General features: G+C 43.1%; 1 protein-coding gene across 4 annotated transcripts; it reads right to left on the bottom strand.

Moving 5' to 3' along the window:
- Positions 1–53: 53 nt before the first annotated feature.
- On the bottom strand, positions 54–24689 carry LOC308301627 (SUMO-interacting motif-containing protein 1-like). Of its 4 annotated transcripts, none has more exons than XM_080745672.1 (10): positions 24648–24689; positions 7660–18245; positions 7288–7547; positions 6756–6825; positions 5596–5756; positions 3794–3868; positions 2358–2489; positions 1191–1341; positions 770–854; positions 54–687 (listed from the first exon to the last, which is right to left on the bottom strand). In XM_080745672.1, exons 2-10 carry the CDS (start codon positions 18166–18168, stop codon positions 473–475), a joined length of 11658 nt encoding a protein of 3885 aa, XP_080601798.1. In that variant the 5' UTR covers positions 18169–18245; positions 24648–24689; the 3' UTR covers positions 54–472. The 4 variants fall into 4 exon arrangements, with proteins under 4 accessions (XP_080601798.1, XP_080601799.1, XP_080601801.1 ...); XM_080745673.1 differs by lacking the exon at positions 24648–24689 and adding an exon at positions 24447–24572; XM_080745675.1 differs by lacking the exons at positions 5596–5756; positions 6756–6825; positions 7288–7547; positions 7660–18245; positions 24648–24689 and having other exon boundaries at positions 3794–4051.
- Positions 24690–25166: the final 477 nt, after the last annotated feature.

Raw genomic sequence — 25166 nt, 5'->3', positions numbered from 1 at the left:
ATATTTCTTACACAAAGACAATTCAAAAGGCATAAAAGGTAAAAGGTTTTTATTGCCACAAATTGTGTGGAACTGTCAAAAATTGACAGAAAATACATACTTTTTAAAAGTCAATATAAATAATCGCTATAAGGCAATGCAAATAGTATTATGTAGCAAAACGATCTCAGCAGCGTGAGTACGATATCTAGAGACAAGTGTTAAAAAAGAGAGGTTGACTGCTAATTTATATTGACCAAAAGGACCAATTCAGTCTAGGTTCGGTTTGTTATTAAGAAAAAAGTAAGGCATAGAAAAAAGTAAGGCATAAAAAAAGTAAGGCATAATGCATGTGTGTCAAGTAAGGGAGGTCCCTGACAGGGCAAAGCAGACGTTCATGCCATGACATCACCTGACGTTCCCATGACATCCCATTTTATACTTTTTCAAACAGCGGTGTTGCATGGAAAAATTACAAAATTAAAAAGCCTGGTCAACACTGACAGATATCCAGCAGGTAATCCTGTAAGTAGTAGAGGAACTCTTCAGTGTTAAGGGGCAGAGCTTGGCCGATGTCAGCCTGAGACCTGGACAGGAAGGCCACAACTGCTTCCTCAACTGCAGTCCTGGACACGCCGTCATGTGACCCCTGGAAAGGGGTGCAGACATTGTTGCCCCTTCGCTCGACGATCGGGCAGCGCAGGTTGCCTGGGGTTATAAATGGGCAGAATTTAGAGCATGTTTTGATAGAGCTGATATACTGTACAAAGTGTCTACACACAGTCTTCACCTTTCACCACTTGGTTGTAGCTGAGCAGCAACATCCAGAGTAGCTGCACCAGCTCATCCCATTTCTGCCACCTCTCTTCTCCAGCCTGGAGATCACAGAAGAAAGAAGAAAACACAAATATACCATATTGTATATGGATAGAAATGTCTTCTTAAACATGCAATTAGATGTATCCATATGCAGATTTCAGTGACAGATGAAAAAAACCTAAGCTAGGACTAAAATGTATACTGTCCATATATTTATAACATATGGTGTGCTCATATCATATGTCAATATGTGAACATATTCATTCTAATTAACCAACCTCGCCAAGAGAAAATACTTCATTAATGTGCAAACAATCAGTACCTGACAAAATAAAATAATTGTGAATTCAGACATGACCTCCTACTAAGAAGAGTGGTCCCCTGATATTCACCATAGATGGAAGAGTGCAATTCTTCATAAAGTGAAGCAGAAGGCTGAGGGACATAGGCAGACGGGTTTTCACTCGGCAGGAATAGTCCAACAGACGTTCCAACAGCTTACATCTCAGCAGCTTACTCTGCAGGCTCTCCAACAAGAGCATCCTACAGTATGTCAAAGCAACAAACAGGGAGAGAACTCTTAATGAAATACAGGATCTTTAAGAGCACAATAGACCAGTAAGACTCCCTAATCGGGAGATAAGCGACAGTCAGGTCGCATACACAAACTTTAGAAAGCAATGGTAGCCAATCAGGAGGGAATATGGGAAATGGGACAGATCCATGTTGATGACATGACTTTAGAGATACTGTGTACCACTTTGTGTGACTTTAGGTCAAAATCTGTAGGAGCAGTGTCCAAAAATGTGTTTTGCAAGAGTCAGCCTCATGGTGGCGCTTGAAGAGGGAAGAGAAATGAGGGGTGGAGGTTGTGGTTTGGCAGCCAAGGAGTGTGTGTGCATGGATAGCGGCAACGGTGGCGGAGATCTGAGTAGGGCAAAAGTGTGACGTGACGTGTGACAGACAGACTGACTGACAGCCGGTGGGGGATAGTAACTGCGACAGTCATGGCACGGCTTCTCAACTTGTCTCTCTCCCTCACCTGTGTACTTGTCTCTCTCTCACACCAGTATAATTGGTTCTCTCCCTAAAGGGAAACACACAGCGGGTGCGGAGGTCAAAACAGCCACCCCGATACTCGATACTCTTCAATATCTAGGCGCTGCCGTGCGGTGAAAATGTTTTTCCCCACAGGGGGAAATGGTAGCGCGCCACATCAAGTTGGTGTTACCGCGCAGCACTTCACATGCGTCAATACTGCGACGCTGTGCAGCTGCCCGGGTCCGGTGTGTGTTCCCCTTTACCTGGGTACATGTCTATCTCCCCCTCACCTGTGTACTTGTATCGCCCCCCTCACCTGTACGCACGCACACACACACACACACACACACACACACACACACACACACACACACACACACACACACACACACACACACACACACACACACACACACACACACACACACACACACACACACACACACACACACACACACACACACACACACACACCTGTGTACTTGTATCTCTCGCCCCTGTGAACTTGTCTGTCTCACCTGTGTACTCGAAAAGGTACAATGCTGATGAGATCTTGGAAGAGTTCCTGTGCCACCTTGGCAGAGCAGAGTGTTGGAGAACGGTCCACCTCCAGGGCCAGAGCCAGCATCTTTTGGAAGATGCACACCATCCTGCATCCAGTGACAAAAGAACCCCTGTGCTGTTTGCATGCTAAACTCATTGCATGTGTATTATTTACTGAAGAGCTGATGTGGCCAGATCTTACTCGTTGAAGTTTTCAATGAGGGATGGGACGATATGAAAATGTCATATCACGATTATTGTGACCAAAGAAATCACGATTTACGATATCGCGATAATAAAAACATCGCCAACATCCATTATCCTGGGGCTGAACATTTGCCAAAAAATAGAAGATCTACAAGCTCACAAAGCGGCGAGGGTTTAAATGGTACCAGATAATATGCAGCTCGGCAAATAAAAGGTGAATTGATCCCAGTGCATTAATGGAGGACGATATCACGATAAATTCAATCTCGACAATAAGATTATCGTGAGTGTTTTTTATCACGATAAACGATAATATCGCTTATCATCCCATGCCTATTTTCAATGTCAGGTTCTAGATATCGTCGTGGAGACCTCAGGTCCAAAATGGTTACTTTTCATAATTCTAAGCTCTCTGTAGTAGCAGATCTACAAGCTCAAGCTTCAAGCTTGCAGACCTGCTACTTCTGAGTGACGCGGTAGTACGATCAAGCAGTTAATGTATGAAGGTTTCGGCCTGACAGCAACAATATATAAATAGACACAGAGATGCATTTTGAGATACTGACTTACAGTGAAATGACATTAAGATATAAACGTTTGACAATCTATAAATATTTCTACCACAAACTAAGCATCGGGCATTCGTGGAATGAGCAACACAGCCAAACGTGTGGGTAGAGCAACCCCAAAAAATGCCAAACTGGCTTGCAATACTGTTCTTTTGGTATTCACCTTTGTTGCTTTGTGCATTGAATGATTGCACTCCCCCCCCCCCCCTTGTAATAAGGAAAAGAAAAAACTACTCATATTGGCCATTTTGACACTTCATTCATTTTACACACAGTGTCAGGGAAGCCCAAAATGAGAGTGAATGCCCGCAGAACAGTATTGTTGTAGGCCATTTTGGCAGCTGTGCTGCTCATTCCATGAATGTCCGATGGTTACAAGTTGTACCTCATTGTAAAGGTGACTAATCATAATCAACAATAAAAAGGATACAAAACACAATACCAATTGGTATTATTAAAGGGGAGATATAATGGACAGAAGTTAGGTTTCCGAACGGCTTCAGAACTTTTTGTGGGTAGTTTAGCCATGCTGTTTTGCCCAATAGCCAGCTACCACTACTGGACAACAATAAATAATCGAACAAATACATGATTAGCCAAAGAAATCATTAAAAAAAAAATCATGAGGTGGTTACCTGATATGCTCATCTCTGCTGTCTCCATTTATCGTTGATTTCTCGATGGCAGCAAACAGCCATTTAATGGCATCTCTGGAGAAAAGACAAAATGTATTCCCCACTTTGTGTCATAGCAGTTAAAACACAAAACCTAGAAATGTTCATGTCTCTTTATTGTGGGCTCGCCAGTACCTGGCGAGCACACTTTAGATATTGTCATTATTTATTTATCTAGTAAGTAGACGGGATTTTCGGTTCCTTTCTACTCCTACATACTTAGTGAGAAAATGAAAATAAAAACATCAATGTGTTCAGTTTACAGTGGCGAAGTGTGCTATTATTTTATATAGCAATCGGCCAAATGGTGGCGCTGTAGGAAGCCTTCGAAAGTGCGATCTTTGAACAGGTATAGCTCATGCTCTGTTATACGTACAGCCATGAAACCTGTATACACTTATGCGTCTCCTCATGCCGAACAACTTTTACCCTCTAACTTTTGACCTCTGACCTTTAGGTCTCCCACAATTCGGAATTATATGAAAAACAGTAAAAATCTATCTCCTCCTGGGATTTTCGCGTCAAGTGCACAAAACTTTTTTCACATGAACTTTGAACCTATATCTACACAGGCTATGTGGTGAGAAGTTTGTACGTTAAATAATGATTTTTTAATAATTCAATATATATTGCGGTTTTATGCAAATTATTCTTCGGCCTCTAAATCATACATGCAAAGTTACACGTTCATGGCATTTGGCAAAGATGTGGAGGGTTAGTCAAAGTATCACTGAAACCAATTTTATTCCAATCGGCCAAAGGGGGGCGCTATACGAAGCGTCTGAAAATTCAAACTTCAAACAGGCATAAGTCATGACTCGTTTCGTTTGAAGACATGCAACTTGTTACACGCGTGCTTTGACTCAAGCGGAAGACATCTGTGTCGTTGTTAAGTAAGCTCCGCCCTTCGATTTTCCGCCACTTTGAGCAGTTTGTAAAACGCGTAAACCCGCTTTTATTCTGGAATTTTCGCGTCACGTGCACAAAACTTTTTTTACGTGAACTTTGGACCGATATCTAAAGATCTGTCAGATCGGATTTCTTTAACATTGAAACATGCTTTTTTAAATAATTCAAACAATATTGCATTTTTATGCAAATTATTCTTCTGCCTCTAAAACATACAAGCAAAGTCACATTTTCATGACAAAATAGTGTAGAGGGTTAGTTCAAATATCACTGAAACCAATCTTACCCCAAATGGCCAAAGGGGGGCGCTATATAATTTTGAGCAGTTTGTAAAACGCTTAAACCCGTTTTTATTCTAGGATTTTTTTTGCAATTTGCATGAAACATTCTACACGCAATCTAAGGACCTTTATCTAACATGCCTATGAAGTGCACACAAAAAAATTATAAAATAATAATAATAAATATAGCTGCAAGCAGCGATAAAGTGTCCAAAGCCAAAAACACCTCAAATCATGAACACAGCCTGGGATGTGCGTGAAATCTTGCAAGCACATTCCCAATAGGTCAAGGAACAGATACCAACCTTCTCACATTGGCCTGTTATAGCGCCACCAGCGGGTCAACTTTTGCACAACACATTTTTGGAACAAAATGGACCAATCTTTGACGTCAGTAACGTCAAAGAGAGCACTGCCTGCGATCTTGACATTTTGTGCTTTTATAGCCATTGTTTTCCGGCTTGAAGCGAGCCCACAATTGTTTCGAAGGAACAATATTTTTCTAGTTTCCTTATGTGATTTGAAATATTCATTATTTTTTGTTAAATGGTGCATACTGCGTTTGAAACTCACCTGACATGAGAGAACTTGAAATCACACGACAGGGTTGCCTTAACTATAGACTGGTTAAGACCAGAGCGACTGATTTTGGCTTGAAAGTCATCCTCCAGAGTTTGTAAGACATACTCAAGGAACATACGCACAACAACACAGCGCTGGCTCTTGTCATCGTTCTGATGGGAGAGCAAGGAACATAGATCAGGATGTATCATTTTTACTGTAACCACACAAAGGCCGTCCAGTGTCTCAACTAGGGATGGGCATTTTCCACAAGTAATTTCCATATTTGATTATTCACATTAAATTGGTATGAGTATTCACAAAATACACCCAAGGGGAAATGTCAGTAGATGTCTTTACACGATGCGATTCATTGCACTGCATCAGCTCTGATTTGGTGTCTGCACAGTAGAGTTAGGCCAAGGATTCTCCGGTTTGATAAACATTAGGCTACAGACTGTTCACTGGACGATGTATTGAGAATCTGCAAAGAACTTTACCTGAGTGCTCATATTGCCTGCTGTGCTATAAACCAAAACATCTAGGTACCTTTTGTTAAATATTAACTAAGAACACCAAAACAGACTGCCATCGTGCCAACTGTTTGACATTCTCAACTTGACTCAACCTTATTGATTTCAGTTTGTGCACTAGATTAAAACCACGGGAACCATTACATTTGGAAGATTTGGATTCTAATCTGTAGTCATTGCCTAAACAGAAAATTGACAGATGAGCAAAGCCCATAATTGCCTAATTAGTGTGGTTGCTATAGGCACTATTTTGTATTCGGTCAGAGAATATTTTGCGAGCAAAGTGTAAACTTTTTGAGTAAGGTTATCTGGGGTGTAAGGCTGCACAAGAGAAAAGTGAAGCTTTTGGTCATTCTTCACACGACATCACAATGTATAATATAAACAGTAAGATGGAATTCAGTTCCAGTGGATTCCTTGCGACTCTCGTCAGTGCAACCACACTCGCAATTTCCCAGAATTGCACCTTTCTAGTTGACTAGAAATTACTATTTCATTTCAAATGGGTAATTTATGACATGTTTACCATGGGCAGACTGTGAAATAATTATTATACTGTATATACGTTGAACGAATACTGATGTCCAAATTGAGTACTCATGCCCATCTCTAGTCTCATGTCCTAAAGCTAAGTCGAACCTGATTTGTCATGACTGAAGTCAACAACTCCCAGTCCCACGGAACAGTGGTTGTATTAGCCATGTGGTGTCTGGAATTGGAAAAGCAGAGTTAATCTTTGACCTCCAACTAAGAGTAGGAGAACAGACAGTATGAGAAAAGGAAAGGAAGGGAAGCTGTTCATTCATAACCTCCGTCTTCACAAAAGGGATGCAACAATCGATCATCTTCTTTTAAATCCATAATTGCAGCGATTATCAATAGTATTTTTATAATCGATTACATCATTTAATTTGATCAATGCACCCCTACTTCAACCCCACCCGTTCACTCAGATCAGCTAACACAGGGAAGCTGGCAGAACCCTCACTAAAAACAACAGGACAACGATTTTATAACTGTATAGTGAATAGATGGTTGGTCTATCTACGTTTTCATTTTTCTATGCATTTGATGTATCAATGTTGATGTATTACCTTGCTTATTGTAAATCACTTTTTAAGGAGTGTCTGATAAATGCCTAAATTGTATATTGTACTTCACACTGGCTCACCTCTGTGTCCTCATTAAGAGACTGTAGGCCTGCACACACAGGTGATGTGGCTGCCTGGGATCCAGCAGGATACCACGGAGCAGGTGGGAGGTGATGTCCCTGGGAGGGTACACACCAGGCTGGAGCAGGTCAGACAGGAATTGCAGGGTGCCCACTGCAAAGTTCTCCTCAATCGTACTGTAAACCACACTCAGGCTCTGCTGGCACAACTCCTCTGAAGCGCCAATGCCTTCATCACCCGGCGCCTCCCCCTCAGCAGCCTTCGTGAAGAGATCATGGTCAGGGTATGCAAACAGGAGAAACATCGTATTACAGGGTATTTGTTTAATATGCATCAAAGAGAAGGTTTCAGAAAATGAACATGTCACTAACCAAGCTTTGAGCAGGTCCTCCCATGATCCTCCTGAGAGCAAGAGGGCAAACGAAATGTCTGTCTACAACACGCTGTCTTTCCCCATGTTTTTCTTTTCCATCACTCCCCTCTTGCATCTCCAAATGTATTAGACTGTCAGGCCCTAGGTCAGCACTAGACACCCCAGGCTCACATCCCTCTTTCGAGTCCTCCGTTCTGGGCACTGACAAGGGAGGACCACTTAGAACAGTGTTGGTCACACAGTCTGGGATGTCCTTTATCAGACCCAACTCAGCTGGCTCACAGTCAGGAATGTCTGTGGAGGAGGTGGTCCTGTTTCCTTGGCTCTTAACACTATCACAAGGAGATGATGAACTTGTGCTGGGCTTCGGGTTGGGACCAGGATGCTGCGAAATAGGAAGGTCCAAACCCAGCATAGGGAATTGTGGGTCAGAGTGGCTTGCCACATGGCTTGGTGTAGCTTCTGGTGGGTCCATTCCCACCTGTTCGGCTCCAGAATCAATGTTTGGCGTAGACTGGATGGCGTGGCTTAGATATCTTTGTCCGGAAATCTGTACCTCTTCAGATGGAAGGGGAGACGTATCAGAGGTCTGTGCTTCTTCTTGCGACATACAGGGAGACGTTTCAGAGGTCTGTACTTCCTGAGATGGTAGGGGAGACATCACAGAGGTCTTAGCTTCTTCTTGTGAAAGACAGGGAGACGTCTCGGAGGTCTTAGCTTCTTCTTGCGACAGACAGAGAGATGACTCAGAGGTCTTTGCTTCTTCTTGTGACAGACAGGGAGACGACTCAGAGGTCTTAGCTTCTTCTTGCGACAGACAGAGAGACGACTCAGAGGTCTTTGCTTCTTCTTGTGACAGACAGGGAGACGTCTCGGAGGTCTTTGCTTCTTCTTGAAACGGTAGGGGAGACGTTTCAGAAGTCTTTGCTTCTTCTTGTGACAAACAGGGATATGTCTCAGAGGTCTTTGTTTCTCCTTGAGACAGAGAGAGAGACGTTTCAGAAGTCTGTGATTGTTCTTCACACGGTAGGAGAGAAGTCTCAGAGATCTTTGCCTCTTCTTGAGATGGTAGAAGATCAGAGGTCTGTACTTCTTCTTGAGACAGTTGGGGAGACGTTTCAGAAGTCTGTGCTTTTTCTTGAGCCAGTAAAGGTGAAACTTCAGAGGGGTTGAGTGTGGACGAACTGAAACCACTAACCTCTGCCTCATGGGAACTGTGATCTCTTGAGAATACTGAACAGTCAGGGCTTTGCCGAGTGACATCATCTACGGGTGACTGTGTACTTCCTGGCTCCTCAATATTGTCTACCCGTCTTCTTTGCAGAGGAGTTTCAACTACCTCTAACAACTTAACCGGTGAAATGGTAGACTTAGAACCTTGACTGACTGATTGCCTGGTTGATGTTCTTGTTTTCTTTGATTTCTTGTTTTCTGCTTCTTCATGTTTTTCTTTTCCATCACTCCCCTCTTGCATCACCAAATGTATTGGACTGTCAGGCCCTAGGTCAGCACTAGACACCCGAGGCTCACATCCCTCTTTTGAGTCCTCCGTTCTGGGCACTGACAAGGGAGGACCACTTAGAACAGGGTTGGTCACACAGTCTGGGATGTCCTTTATCAGACCCAACTCAGCAGGCTCACTGTCAGGAATGTCTGTGGAGGAGGTGGTCCTGTTTCCTTGGCTCTTGACACTATCACAAGAAGGGAATTGTGGGTCAGAGTGGCTTGCCACATGGCTTGGTGTAGCTTCTGATGGGTCCATTCCCACCTGTTTGGCTCTAGAATCAATGTTTGGCGTAGACTGGATGGTGTGGCTGAGATATCTTTGTACGGAAACGTGTACTTCTTCAGATGGAAGGGGAGACGTCTCAGAGGTCTTTGCTTCTTCTTGCGACAGACAGGGAGACATCTCAGAGGTCTTAGCTTCTTCTTGAGACAGACAGGTAGATGTCACAGAGGGCTTTGCTTGTTTTTCACACAGTAGGAGAGACATCTCAGACGTCTGTATTTCTTCTTGAGATAGAATGGGAGATCTTTCAGAAGTCTGTGCTTCTTCTTGCAACAGACTGGGAGACGTTTCAGAGGTCTTAGCTGTTTCTTCAGACGGAAGGGGGGACGTTTCAGAGGTCTTTGCTTCTTCTTGTGACAGAGAGCTAGACGTTTCAGAAGTCTGTGCTTGTTTTTCACACAGTAGGAGAGACATCCCAGACGTCTGTATTTCTTCTTGAGATAGTAAGGGAGATGTTTCAGAAGTCTGTGCTTCTTCTTGCAACAGACTGGGAGATGTCTCAGAGGTCTTTGCTTCTACTTGCAACAGACAGGGAGACGTTGTCTTTGCTTCTTGTGACGGTAAAGGAGACATTTCAGAGGGGACTAGTGGGGACGAACTGAAGCCATTAACCTCTGTTTTATGGTAATTGTGATCTCTTAAGAATACTGAACAGTGCGGACTTTGCAGAGTGAAATCATCAACAGGTGACCGTGCGCTTTCTGGCTCCACCTCTAAAAACGTATCTGGTGAAATGGTCTTTGCTTCTTCTTGAGACAGTAGGGGAGACATTTCAGATGTCCTTTCTTTTTCTTGAGACAGTAGGGAAGATGTTTCAGAGGTCTGCACTTCTTGAGACGGTAAAGGTGACGTTTCAGAGGGGACGAGTGTGGAAGAACTGAAGCCAATAACCTCTACCTCAATACTGAACAGTGGGGGGCTTTGCAGAGTGACATCTATTGGTGACTGTGTACTTCCTGGCTCCTCAATATTGTCAACCAGTCTTCTTTGCTGAGGAGGTTCAACTACCTCTAACAACTTATCCGGTGAAATGGTCGACTTATAACCTTGATTGACCGATTGCCTGGTTGTAGTAGTTCTTGTTTTCTTTGATTTCTTGTTTTCTGCTTCTTCTTGAGACGGTGGGGGAGACCTACCAGAGGTCTTAGCTTCTTCTTGAGACAGACAGAGAGACGTCTCAGAGGTCTTTGCTTGTTCTGCATATGGTAGGTGAGACGTCTCAGAGGTCTGTACTTCTTGAGATGGTAGGGTAGACATCTCATCAGAACAGTCAGGGCTTTGCAGAGTGACATCATCTACGGGTGACTGTGTACTTCCTGGCTCCTCAATATTGTCTACCTGTCTTCTTTGCAGAGGAGTTTCAACTACCTCTAACAACTTAACCGGTGAAATGGTAGACTTAGAACCTTGATTGACTGATTGCCTGGTATATGTTCTTGTATTCTTTGACATCTTTTTTTCCGCTTCTTCTTGAGACGGTAGGGGAGACATATCAGAGGTCTTAACTTCTTCTTGAGACAGACAGGGAGATGTCTCAGAGGCCTTTGCTTCTACTTGAGACAGACAGGGAAACGTATCAGAGGTCTTTGCTTGTTCTTCATACGGTAGGCGAGAGGTCTCAGAGGTCTGTACTTCTTGAGATGGTAGGGTAGACATCTCAGAGGTCTGTAATTCTTGAGACGGTAGGAGAGACATTTCAGAAGTCTGTGCTTGTTCTTGAGACGGAAAAGGAGACGTTTCAGAGGGGACGAGTGTGGACAAACTAAAGCCATTAACCTCTGCCTCACAGGAACTCTGATCTCTTGAGATTACTGAACAGTCAAGGCTTTGCAGAATGACATCATCTACTGGTGACTGTGTGCTTCCTGGCTCCTGCTTCTTCTTGTTTTCCGCTTCTTCTTGAGACGGTAGGGGAGACGTATCAGAGGTCTTAACTTCTTCTTGAGACAGACAGGTAGACGTCTCAGAGGTCTTAACTTCTTCTTGAGACAGTAGGTGAGACGTTTCAGAAGTCTGTACTTGTTCTTGAGACTGTGTGCTTCCTGGCACCTCAATATTGTCTACGTGTATATCCTGAGGAGCTTCAACTACTTCTAACAATTTATCATGTGAAATGGTAGACTTCCTGAAATATGTTCTTGTATTCTTTGACTTCTTTTTTTCGGATTCTTCTTGAGACCGTAGGGGAGACGTATCAGAGATCTTAGCTTCATCTTGAGACAGACAGGGAGACGTTTCAGAGGTCTTAGCGTCTTGAGACAGTAGGGGAGACGTTTCAGAAGTCTGTGCTTGTTCTTGAGACTGTGTGCTTCCTGGCTTCTTAATATTGTCTACCCATCTTCTTTGCCGAGGAGTTTCAACTACCTCTGACAACTTATCCAGTGAAATGGTCGACTTAGAACCTTGATTGATTAATTTCCTGGGTGATGTTCTTGTTTTCTTCGACTTCTTGTTTTCTGCTTCTTCTTGAGACGGTAAGGGAGAAATATCAGAGGTCTTAGCTTCTTCTTGAGACAGACAGGTAGACGTCACAGAGGTCTTTGCTTCTTCTTGAGACAGTAGGTGAGACGTTTCAGAAGTTTGTGCTTGTTTTTGAGACTGCATGCTTCCTGGCTCCTCAATATTGTTTACCCGTCTTCTTCGCAGACGAGTTTCAACTACCTCTAACAACTTATCTGGTGAAAGGTTCGACTTAGACCACTGATTGACTGATTGCTTGGTTGATGTTCTTGTTTTCTTTGACTTCTTGTTTTCTGCTTCTTTAGACGGTAGGGGAGACATAGCCTTAGCTTCTTCTTGAGGCAGACAGGTAGACGTCACAGAGGTCTTTGCTTCTTCTTGAGACAGTAGGGGAGACGTTTCAGAGGTCTTAGCTTCTTCAGACGGAAGGGGAGATGTTTCAGATGTCTTTGCTTCTTCAGATGGAAAGGGAGACATCTCAGAGGTCTTTGCTTCTTCTTGAGATAGTATGGGAGACGTTTCAGAAGTCTGTGCTTCTTCTTGCAACAGACAGGGAGACGTCTCAGAGGTCTTTGCTTCTTCTTGCAACAGACAGGGAGACATCTCAGAGGTCTTTGCTTCTTCTTGTGACAGACAGGGAGATGTTTCAGAAGTCTGCGCTTGAATTTCACACAGTAGGAGAGACGTCTCAGAGGTCTTCGCTTCTTCTTGAGATGGTAGGAGAGATGTTTCAGAAGTCTGTGCTTCTTCTTGAGACAGACAGGGAGACATTTCAGCGGGAACAAGTGTGGACGTACTGAAGCCACTAAACTCTACCTTATGGTAACTGTGATCACTTGAGAATACTGAACAGTGGGGGCTTTGCACTTCTTGAGATGGTAGGAGACACGTCTCTGAAGTCTGCACTTCTTGAGATGGTAGGAGAGACGTTTCAGAGGTCTGCACTTCTTGAGATGGTATGGGAGACGTCACAGAGGTCTGTGCTTCTTCTTGAGACGGTAAAGGTGACATTCCAGCAGGGACGCGTGTGGAAGAACTGAAACCACTAACCTCTACCTCAATACTGAACAGTGGGAGGCTTTGTAGAGTGACATTATCTACTGGTGACTGTGTACTTCCTGGCTCCTCAATATTGTCTACCAGTCTTCTTTGCAGAGGAGGTTCAACTACCTCTAACAACGTATCCAGTGAAATGGTCGACTTAGAACATTTATTAACTGATTGCCTGGTTGATGTTCTTGTTTTCTTTGACTTCTTGTTTTCTGCTTCTTCTTGAGACGGTGGTGGAGACGTATCAGAGGTCTTAGCTTCTTCTTGAGACGGTGGTGGAGACGTATCAGAGGTCTTAGCTTTTTCTTGAGACAGACAGGGAGTTGTCTCAGAGATTTTAGCTGCTTCTTGAGACAGAAAGGGAGACGTCTCAGAGGTCTTTGCTTGTTCTTCATAAGGTAGGAGAGACGTTTCAGAAGTCTGTGCTTGTTCTTGAGACGGTAAAGTAGACATTTCAGGGGGGACGAGTGTGGACGAACCAAAGCCACTAACCTCTGCCTCATGGGAACTGTGATCTCTTGAGAATACTGAACAGTCAAGGCTTTGCAGAGTGACATCATCTATTGGTGACTGTGTGCTTCCTGGCTCCCCAATATTGTCTGCGTGTCTTCTACGCAGAGGAGCTTCAACTACCTCTAACAACTTATCTGGTGAAATGGTAGACTTAGAACCTTGATTGACTGATTTCCTGGGTGATGTTCTTGTTTCCTTTGACTTCTTGTTTTCTGCCTCTTCTTGAGACAGTGGTGGAGACATATCAGAGGTCTTAGCTTCTTCTTGAGACAGACAGGGAGTTGTCTCAGAGATTTTAGCTGCTTCTTGAGACAGACAGGGAGACGTCTCAGAGGTCTTTGCTTGTTCTTCATACGGTAGGAGAGACGTCTCAGAGGTCTGAACTTCTTGAGATGGTAGGAGAGACGTTTCAGAAGTCTGTGCTTGTTCTTGAGACAGTAAAGGAGACATTTCAGGCGGGACGAGTGTGGACGAACCAAAGCCACTAACCTCTGCCTCATGGGAACTGTGCTCTCTTGAGAATACTGAACAGTCAAGGCTTTGCAGAGTGACATCATCTACTGGTGACTGTGTGCTTCCTGGCTCCCCAATATTGTCTGCGCGTCTTCTACGCCGAGGAGCTTCAACTACCTTTAACAACTTATCTGGTGAAATGGTAGACTTAGAACCTTGATTGACTGATTTCCTGGGTGATGTTCTTGTTTCCTTTGACTTCTTGTTTTCTGCTTCTTCTTGAGACGGTGGTGGAGACGTATCAGAGATTTTAGCTGCTTCTTGAGACAGACAGGGAGACGTCTCAGAGGTCTTTGCTTGTTCTTCATACAGTAGGAGAGACGTCTCAGAGGTCTGAACTTCTTGAGATGGTAGGAGAGACGTTTCAGAAGTCTGTGCTTGTTCTTGAGATGGCAAAGGAGACATTTCAGGCGGGACGAGTGTGGACGAACCAAAGCCACTAACCTCTGCCTCATGGGAACTGTGATCTCTTGAGAATACTGAACAGTCAAGGCTTTGCAGAGTGACATCATCTACTGGTGACTGTGTGCTTCCTGGCTTCCCAATATTGTCTGCGCGTCTTCTACGCCGAGGAGCTTCAACTACCTCTAACAACTTATCTGGTGAAATGGTAGACTTAGAACCTTGATTGACTGATTTCCTGGGTGATGTTCTTGTTTTCTTCGACTTCTTGTTTTCTGCTTCTTCTTGAGACGGTGGTGGAGACGTATCAGAGGTCTTAGCTTCTTCTTGAGACAGACAGGGAGTTGTCTCAGAGATTTTAGCTGCTTCTTGAGACAGACAGGGAGACGTCTCAGAGGTCTTTGCTTGTTCTTCACACGGTAGGAGAGACGTCTCAGAGGTCTGAACTTCTTGAGATGGTAGGAGAGACGTTTCAGAAGTCTGTGCTTGTTCTTGAGACGGTAAAGGAGACATTTCAGGCGGGACGAGTGTGGACGAACCAAAGCCACTAACCTCTGCCTCATGGGAACTGTGATCTCTTGAGAATACTGAACAGTCAAGGCTTTGCAGAGTGACATCATCTACTGGTGACTGTGTGCTTCCTGGCTCCCCAATATTGTCTATGCGTCTTCTACGCAGAGGAGCTTCAACTACCTCTAACAACTTATCCGGGGAAATGGTCGACTTAGAACCTTGATTGACTGATTTCCTGGGTGATGTTCTTGTTTTCTTCGACTTCTTGTTTTCTGCTTCTTCTTGAGACGGTAAGGGAGACATATCAGAGGTGTTAGCTTCTTCTTGAGACAGACAGGTAGACGTCACAGATGTCTTTGCTTCTCCTTGAGATAGTAGGGGAGACGTTTCAAAAGTCTGTGCTTTTTCTTGAGACTGCATGCTTCCTGGCTCCTCAATATTGTTTACCCGTCTTCTTCGCAGACGAGTTTCAACTACCTCTAACAACTTATCTGGTGAAAGGGTCGACTTAGAACCTTGATTGACTGATTGCTTGGTTGATGTTCTTGTTTTGTTTGACTTCTTGTTTTCTGCTTCTTGAGATGGTAGGGGAGACATATCAGAGGTCTTAGCTTCTTCTTGAGACAGACAGGTAGATTTCACAGAGGTCTTTGTTTCTTCTTGAGACAGTAGGGAAAACGTTTCAGAAGTCTGTGCTTGATCTTGAGACTGTGTGCTTCCTGGCTCCTCAATATTGTCTACCCGTCTTCTTCGCAGAGGAGTTTCAACTACCTCTGACAACTTATCCAGTAAATTGGTCGACTTAGAACCTTCATTGATTGAATTCCTGGGTGATGTTCTTTTTTTCTTTGACTTCTTGTTTTTTGCTTCTTCTTGAGACATAGAGGTCTTAGCTTCTTCTTGAGACAGACAGGTAGACGTCACAGAGGTCTTTGCTTCTTCTTGAGACAGCAGGCGAGACGTTTCAGAAGTCTGTGCTTGTTTTTGAGACTGCATGCTTCCTGGCTCCTCAATATTGTTTACCCGTCTTCTTCGCAGAGGAGTTTTAACTACCTCTAACAACTTATCTGGTGAAAGGTTCGACTTAGACCCTTGATTGACTGATTGCTTGGTTGATGTTCTTGTTTTCTTTGACTCCTTGTTTTCTGCTTCTTGAGACGGTAGGGGAGACATATCAGAGGTCTTAGCTTCTTCTTGAGACAGACAGGTAGAGGTCACAGAGGTCTTTGCTTCTTTTTTAGACAGTAGGGGAGACGTTTCAGAAGTCTGTGCTTTTTCTTGAGACTGCATGCTTCCTGGCTCCTCAATATTGTTTACCCGTCTTCTTCGCAGACGAGTTTCAACTACCTCTAACAACTTATCTGGTGAAAGGGTCGACTTAGAACCTTGATTGACTGATTGCTTGGTTGATGTTCTTGTTTTGTTTGACTTCTTGATTTCTGCTTCTTTAGACAGTAGGGGAGACATATCAGAGGTCTTAGCTTCTTCTTGAGACAGACAGGTAGACGTCACAGTGGTCTTTGCTTCTTCTTGAGACAGTAGGGAAAACGTTTCAGAAGCCTGTGCTTGTTCTTGAGACTGTGTGATTCCTGGCTCCTCAATATTGTCTACCCGTCTTCTTCGCAGAGGAGTTTCAACTACCTCTGACAACTTATCCAGTGAAATGGTCGACTTAGAAACTTCATTGATTGATTTCCTGGGTGATGTTCTTGTTTTGTTTGACTTCTTGTTTTTTGCTTCTTCTTGAGACTGTACGGGAGACAAAGAGGTCTTAGCTTCTTCTTGAGACAGACAGGTCTTTGCTTCTTCTTGAGACAGCAGGGGAGACTTTTCAGGAGTCTGTGCTTGTTTTTGAGACTGCATGCTTCCTGGCTCCTCAATATTGTTTACCCGTCTTCTTCGCAGAGGAGTTTCAACTACCTCTAACAACTTATCTGGTGAAAAGTTCGACTTAGACCCTTGATTGACTGCTTGCTTGGTTGATGTTCTTGTTTTCTTTGACTTCTTGTTTTCTGCCTCTTGAGACGGTAGGGGAGACATATCAGAGGTCTTAGCTTCTTCTTGAGACAGACAGGTAGATGTCACAGAGGCCTTTGCTTCTTCTTGAGACAGTAGGGGAGACGTTTCGGAAGTCTGTGCTTGTTCTTGAGACTTTGTGCTTCCTGGCTCCTCGATATTGTTTACCCGTCTTCTTCGCAGAGGAGTTTCAACTACCTCTAACAACTTATCTGGTGAAAGGGTCGACTTAGACCTTTGATTGACTGATTGCTTTGTTGATCTTCTTTTCTTTGACTTCTTGTTTTCTGCTTCTTGAGACAGTAGGGGAGACATATCAGAGGTCTTAGCTTCTTCTTGAGACAGACAGGCAGACGTCACAGAGGTCTTTGCTTGTTCTCCAGACTGCATGCTTTCTGGCTTGTTTACCCGTCTTCTTAGCAGAGGAGTTTCAACTACCTCTAACAACTTATCTGGTGAAAGGGGCGACTTAGAACATTGATTGGCTGATTGCTGTATTGATTTTCTTGTTTTCTTTGACTTAGAATATTCTAGTTTAACAATTCTAGCATCTAATTGTTTTGGGTACAATGACAGCTCATTTATGGAAATAGACTTTGATGCTTTCAGTGTTCTGATGTGGGCCTTGGATAAGACCAACCTCTTTATTTTTAAAATCGGTGAGCACTTGCATTTCTTTGCAGCCTCGTGACCTAACAAACTAGTCAAACAATCTAGTAAAAGGACCTGCTTTGCAACAATGGAACTCCGAGTTATGCGCTTCATTTTAAAATGTTTGATTGATCTTCTGTTTTCAATAACTCCATCTGCCACACCAGAATTCCATAATTCGTGTCTTTCGCGTTTCATTGTTGGACAAGTGTCAGCAATATTGGAATTCCGTCTTTTGCGATCTGACAAGTCAGTCAAACAATCTAGTACATTTTTCTGCTCTGGTTCTTCTTTGACTCCAACACAGGAACTCTGTGTTTTGTGTTTCACCGTTAGATTGTTGTCTGCTATTCTAATTGTGTTTTCAATAACCCTATCTGCAACGCTCGAATTCCGTGTTTTGCGATCCGACAACTGAGTCAAACAATCTAAATTGTACTGCTTCGGTTCTTCTTTTATGGCAACACTGAAATTCCTTGTTTTGCGTTTTGTCATTACATTTTTGTATGCTATTTTGACTGCACTACTGGAGTTCCCTTTTTTGTATTTCCTCTTCATATCCGAATACCTCCCTAGTCTTGGTCTCCTTTCTTTAGGCATTTTGTGATGTTGTCGTCTATCAAGTCAATCACTTTAACTGGAAGAGGCCATTTAGGATCTGTAAAGTCAGTCAAAACCTGCGGAAAGGGAAAGACAGTTAGGCTTTCAGTGCAAAACAAAACACGTTCACTGTAATGTACATGTAATCACTGAGTAAACTACACAGTGAAACAGAGAACACGAGACACATGGGCGAAAGGGCCTTGTCAGTTGCTGCCCTGTCCCTCCCTGTGGAACATACACACCAAGGACTTTTATTTTTTTATTTTAATCAATTCATTCCTTAACGGCAATTCATCGATTTTAGATTAACATCCCTACCCTTTTTCAGTTAACATGTAGTTACTGAAAAGAAGACGTTTCGGACATCAGCTTACCAGGCTTCATTCAGATGTGGTGGAAAAAGTACTCACATTTTGTACTTAAGTAAAGGTACCAATACTGCAATGTAGAAATACTCTGTAAGAGCACGATCACACCAAAGTATGGCTGCCAGCTGATAAGCGGATTCTGCCATAGCCCCATATAGAACCTCACAACTACCTTTACTTGTTGGATACGATGTCACGAAGGGTGATCTACCTCGGCGTGGAGGAATTCCACCACAGATGGCATATAGCAGTGGTTCTCAACCTTTTCATGTCGCAACCCCCAAAATAATCATATTTTAACTGGGGACCCCTCCACCCTGATGAGCACTAAGAGTTGAGGCATTACATTTTAATGACATGGTTCTATTGTGAAAATATCAGATCTACATGCTCACAAGGTGTTGTTTCTGCCTTTAATGTTTGACAATTTGGCCAATGTTTAATTTGTCATTTTAGAGATTACAAAGTCCTTAAATTGTCACTTTAGAAATGTGCAGATACCCTCTATACACAACTTTATGTTGGTTTGTTTACTGTTGAGTGAGAAAACAATGTTGCACATTAAGTTAATCATCTGGGTCCCCCCAAGACCACGTTCTGAGAACCACTGGCATATAGGACCGTAGGACCTCATCTCGGAGCACAACAGTTCTACAGTGGAGGGTCTATAGGGACTAATTCTGCCAATGAATTTCAATATAATGGAGAGATTTTTTGTATCTGCCATCTGCAGAGTTCTCCAAAAATCCGCTCCATTCCCATTGAAATGCATTGGCAGAATCTGCTTATCAGCTGACAAGTGGCAACCATACTTTGGAGTGACCTTACCCTTAGGGTACGGTCACACCAAACTACCAACAGAGTGGATTCCCGATTCCGACAATGTATTTCAACACAGTCAGACACTCGCAACACGGCCGTTCGAACTGCACAAATCGGAGGAGAATGCGGGAATGCATATTAAGTGCATAGAGCATGTGAGAGACGAGAATTGCACGAGTACATTCACAGAGCATGCGAGAGAATGCGAGTGGGCAGTGGTCTCTGACTCTCTGGCCATATGGTCCCATAGGCGCGACGGCTGCAAGGCTCCACAGGTTATAAGTTATAACATGTCACCATGGCAATGGCTAGCGAATGAACAGCAGGCCGATGACCGAGCATGGTCTACCTATGACTAGCTATGACTTGCAGTGGGTCTGAGGGGGTGTGAATGTGGGCGTGGCAGTATGTGTGGCCCTTAAGCCAAATGTATAATAAGATGGGAAGTTGGGAACTAGTAGCAGTGCTCTTCTGAGCACAGGTCTCCGCCAGGTCGGTTATTGTGGCCTAGTGGCGTTATAATAGGCCAATGTGAAAAGGGTGCAATGTCTTCTTGGGCCTTTCACGGCAATCGGACGCTGCATGCATGATTTGAGGCATATTGTTCCAAAAAATTATTTAGCATAAGTCAACCTGCTGGTGGCACTATAACAGGCCAATGTGAAAAGGGTCGCATTTGTTCCTTGACCTAGTGGAAATGTGTGTGCAAAATATTGGACAATTCCGTCTTGATCACGACTATTGAGATACTGTATACTGATTTTAGGGCTGTCCTCGACACAGGATTTATGAAGTCGATTCGAGTCGCGGGGGTTAATCCGACGCGTCGACGAATCGTTTTATAGTCTACTTTGTATACAAAAAAAAAAAAAAAAGTGTTGCTTTAAACCACGTCAACATAATACAATAATAATACATTAAGAGATTAATTGAATACACAGTGTTTTCGGTGATATCGGTGCGCAAGCACAAATGTTATCTGCATAGCAGTGTACAACCATAGAGTTATAACACACCGTTAAAACAAATAAAACATCTCCGCTGTTTCAACTCTGCCCCGTCTCTCGGCAGCGTACAGTATAGATGAGACATTCGCGAACGATTCCGCTCTCTTGAACAGCTCTTTTAAATGAACGATGGGATCCAGTCCGCAGTCGCGGGACACAGAGCACTGACAGAGTAATGAGTCAGTGTCGAGAACGGATTCATTTCAGAAACGGATCATAAAAAGGTGGAGGCACAGCTCCCGCTAGAGCCAGCAGTGTGGACATGTCATGGACGCAAACACAATCATTCATCATGGATTACAACACTGGAACAATTCAGAAGCACTTTAATTAGAAAATGTAACTTGTAGCCTACACTTGTGTATGTTAATTTGACTTAAGAAGATTGTTTACTTCGTGGACGTGTGTTTGTGCTGTGGCAGGAGGTTATATAATATGGGATTTTGACAGCGTGCTTCCTCCTCTTAACGGAACACCGTCCCAGCTCCGAATGTTTTAACGAAGCGGCGGTTCTGAACCGTTCTGGCCGTTCTGTCTCACTTTCACCCCTACGCTGGTGCGAGACAATAAATAACTGTTCGCCAATTGCTACTTCTCATTGGAAGTACATGACACCAGTCCAGCAGCGCAGTAGTAGGCTAACTGGTGATATAAAAAATATATATATTTTCGCCTCGACTCAAACAATTGGCGTCGATTCGCGGGGCTTAAAACGACGCGTCGATTCGTCGATTTTTAGAGGACAGGCCTAACTGATTTGTGTAATTTTTGGATAAAATCTGATGGAGTACTATGATATCAAAGAATGTGTTTTCCATAAGTTGACCTCCTGGTGGCGCTAATGTGGAAAATGGAGGGCAAAGGTTTGTTCCTTGTCCTCTAGGGAGAGTGCATACAAAGTTAACGGTAAAAATATGAATGGGCCTGTTATAGCACCACCATGAGGCTGATTTGAAAAGTTTGAGGTGGCATTTCTTCCTCTGCCTACAGGGAACGTGTGCCCCCAATTTCACCAAGGTTGCATGCTGTGTTCATGGTTTGAGGAATTTTGGTTTCAAAACAAGACCAATCCTGCAAACCTTGGAAGCCAATTTTAGCCAATCAGGATGGAATATGGAAAAGCGGACAGATCCATGATGATCACATGACTAAAGAGATACTGTCTAGCGATTTACATGATTTGTGGACAAAATCTGTAGTAGTGTACAAAGATCGGCCTCATGGTGGCGCAAGAACAGGGTTTGTGAAAAATGTGGGGCAGAGCCTAGGTTCTGAATTGGCATCCAGGGAGTGTGTGTGCACAGTTTGGCCGCGACTGGGCCAACAGCACCGGAGATTAGCTGGTAACAGACTAATCAGACACACACGGACGGACACACACACACACATACACAACAGAGGCAGCGCCACAGATCACTTTCACCCAGAGTCAAAACCAACAAAGGGTCAAACTCTTTTTTCTGCTATACCACCAAAATGTGGAAAGCCTTACCGAAGGCCATAAAGGAGTGTGGATCACTAGCATCCTTTAACATTGCCCTGAAAAACCACTTACAGGCAGCAACCGTTCGCAACTGGTAAAAAAAAACTAACCTAGCCCAACCCTACCCTCCCCTGCCCCTTCTTTATATATACTTACTGTTTGTTTAGACTCTTTTTTTTCCTTTACATATCTACTGCATAGTACTGTGTTCTATTCGTCTGTCATTCAATGTTATATGAGATACTTAAAGGGGGCGTGACACAGCCAAAACAGCTAATTATGGCTATCAAATTAGCCAATTTTTTTAATGATGTCATGTACCCCCATGTTAAATTACCCAATCAAATTAATTTATTGTAGTTACTGTACTGAAAGTAGTACTTTCTGTACAGTAACGGCAATACATTAATTTGATTGGGCTAATATGGGGGGAGGGGCGGAGACTCGCGGAGTCGAGTATCCATATCATTATCTTTTGAAACTGCCCCAAAAAAAAGCTGTCCGAGGTGTGTTTCCGACTTTCTAAACCAACTTTAAAACTATCAGTTCTAGGGGTAAAAATTATATAGCATTCGCTATAAAATCAATGGTTAGACCGATAAAAAAGTACATGTCTTCTTCAAAAAAGGTGTCAAAAAAGGTGTACGAGGGTCAACACGCTTCTCCCCGTCTATGAGACGGTTTTGTTGGCCATACCCTGCTGTCTCTTACCCTAACCTGACTGGAGCACCCGGGACACCGGAGCAAGCGTAGAACGACTGCGAGGGTCCAGCGATCTCCTCCTCCTCCTCCGCAGAGGAGGTCCGTGGCTCATACACTCTGTGTGTGTGCTTTTGCGCGTGTGTGTGTACACACACAATAGCTCTTGCAAATAGCCGTGCGGTGCAGTGCTAGCCGGGCTACACGCTAACAACAAGGCATCACGTTGTGCGCGCCACCGCACAACGGACGAAGTATACATTCACTACTAACTGCGGCCCGCCTCCTTTTCAGACTGTTTGAAGAAACACCACGTGACTTACTGTATCATAATGTTAAATTTCGGCCGGTGTCGCCACTCCTTTAAATGGTTTCCTGTGGAAATAAGCTTAGTCTTAGCCATAAATTATAACTTCCAGTAGAGGGTGCTAATATTCGGAGGTTACGTCTCTCCTGGAGTTATAACGCAGAGTAAAATAGCTCTCGCTGGTTGAGCCTCCATGTCCCTAATCGCCTCAAAACATGTTTAAATCATGAAGTTGCTCACCTCATCGTCGAAACAGCTTTATATCTACCGATGAGCCCACTCGTTGGCATGTGTTAGTCCATATGTTTCTAATAAATTAATGTTTACTAAAACTTCTTTGAGTCTCATCGCTTTCCTTGTTTTTGAACTGCTTGGGTAAAATGGCCGAACATATCACGCGAGATGAGTAAAAGCCTGGCTACGCGAGGCTACATATCACGTGACGTTGCTCATACTAGGACATGACGTTTTTGTATGCGGAAGTATTCCAACGTTCTGTAGTTCTGAAGCGCTCTGTATGCGGAAACATTCCGACGAGGAAACGCGAGTCTCAGAGAAGTTTTAGTAAACATTAATTTATTAGAAACATATGGACTAACACATGCCAACGAGTGGGCTCATCGGTAGATATAAAGCTGTTTCGACGATGAGGTGAGCAACTTCATGATTTAAACATGTTTTGAGGCGATTAGGGACATGGAGGCTCAACCAGCGAGAGCTATTTTACTCTGCGTTATAACTCCAGGAGAGACGTAACCTCCGCATATTAGCACCCTCTACTGGAAGTTATAATTTATGGCTAGCTTAGTCTTACTCTTTTCATGGATCTCCTTTTAGTAGACCTTGTACCAGTGAACTGTACCATCATGAAACTGTACCTTTTCCTATGCAAACTTCTAATAAAGTCTTCAATCAATCAATCACACACACACACACACACACACACACACACACACACACACACACACACACACACACAGAGACAGGGGCGAAAACATTCTCTCCTGGCAGAGACAATGAAGCGGTTTCCTGCCAGTAGAGGATTTCTGCAAAAACTGCTCCATTCTCATTAAAATGCATCAGCAGAATCGGGAATCCACTCTCATTTGTAGTTTGGTGTGGCCATACCCTTAAAACTAAAAGTCTGGAATTCGAAATTTACTTGAGTAAAGTATCAAAATTAAAGTACCAAAAGTAAAAGTACTCACTATGCACAATGTCCCGTTTCACAGGTTTTCATGTGTATATTAAAATGTATAAAAACCTTTGAAAATAGCAGATCTACAAGCTCACAATGCATGTGAGCTTGTAGATCTGCTATTTTCAAATGGCATATATTGTAATAATAATCAAAATCTTCAAATTAGTAACAACAAGTATCTAAATTAAATGTTCAAATAAATGTAAGTAAAAGTAAAAGTAGGCCTACAATATTTTCCTCTGAGATGTAGTGGAGTAGAAGTCAAAGTATTGGAAATTGGAAATACTCAAGCAGTAGCCTACACATACCTCAAAATTGTACTGTACTTGAGTAAATACTTAGTTACTTTGCACCACTGTTCAGATGAATGGTGTGTAAAGTAACTCACCCGGGTATTGGTATCGAGTGTCCACCTGCTTCACTACTTGAAAACAGTCTCGTTCGTCGTTACTGTCATTAAGCATTATTAACTCTCAACAATAATTACACACACGTATCTGTTCATATCTCCGAGTCCGGTGATGTTTCTCCTAAGATCAAACGTGTCTCAAGTTCCCTCAACTGAAGTGATAGTTGCAAAGTAACTTACTTCCGTGTTAGCGATACAAGCATCTGGACTGGTAGGACGAAGGTCTGTTTGTCTTTAAAACGTGCGGTGCGAACAGCTCTGTATTGTGAACGAAAAGAACAACACGAGAGAACGATGACTTCCGGGATTGGATTTTGCTGTTTGTGCGATTCGCAAACATCTTCGCTAGAGGTCACTCGTTGACTGAAGTGATTAGAAATTGTTCAAGCTGCAGTCCGAATCCGACAGTCTCACATCACATCATCAGCGTGGAAAAAGGTGTTTTACTAAAAGTATCAATACTGCAATGTAGAAATACTCTTTTACAAGTAAAACCTTTACTTACTTACTTACTTACTTACTTACTTACTTACTTACTACATTTAAATAAAAAAAATATACATACATTTGAAAAAGAAAAATTGGACAAATAAAATCGAATAAAAATCGAAGTAAATTTAGCATTCCAGACTTTTACTGTACTTTTACAATTGTTTTAGTTAAATGTATTTTACTTTGAATTGTTCATTTACTTTAACA

The sequence above is a fragment of the Nannobrachium achirus genome (genome assembly GCF_963921795.1).
Source record: "Nannobrachium achirus genome assembly, chromosome: 17".
Lineage (NCBI taxonomy): Eukaryota > Metazoa > Chordata > Actinopteri > Myctophiformes > Myctophidae > Nannobrachium > Nannobrachium achirus.
Note: the sequence above shows the minus strand (reverse complement) of the source record. Positions and strands in the feature narration are given on the sequence as shown.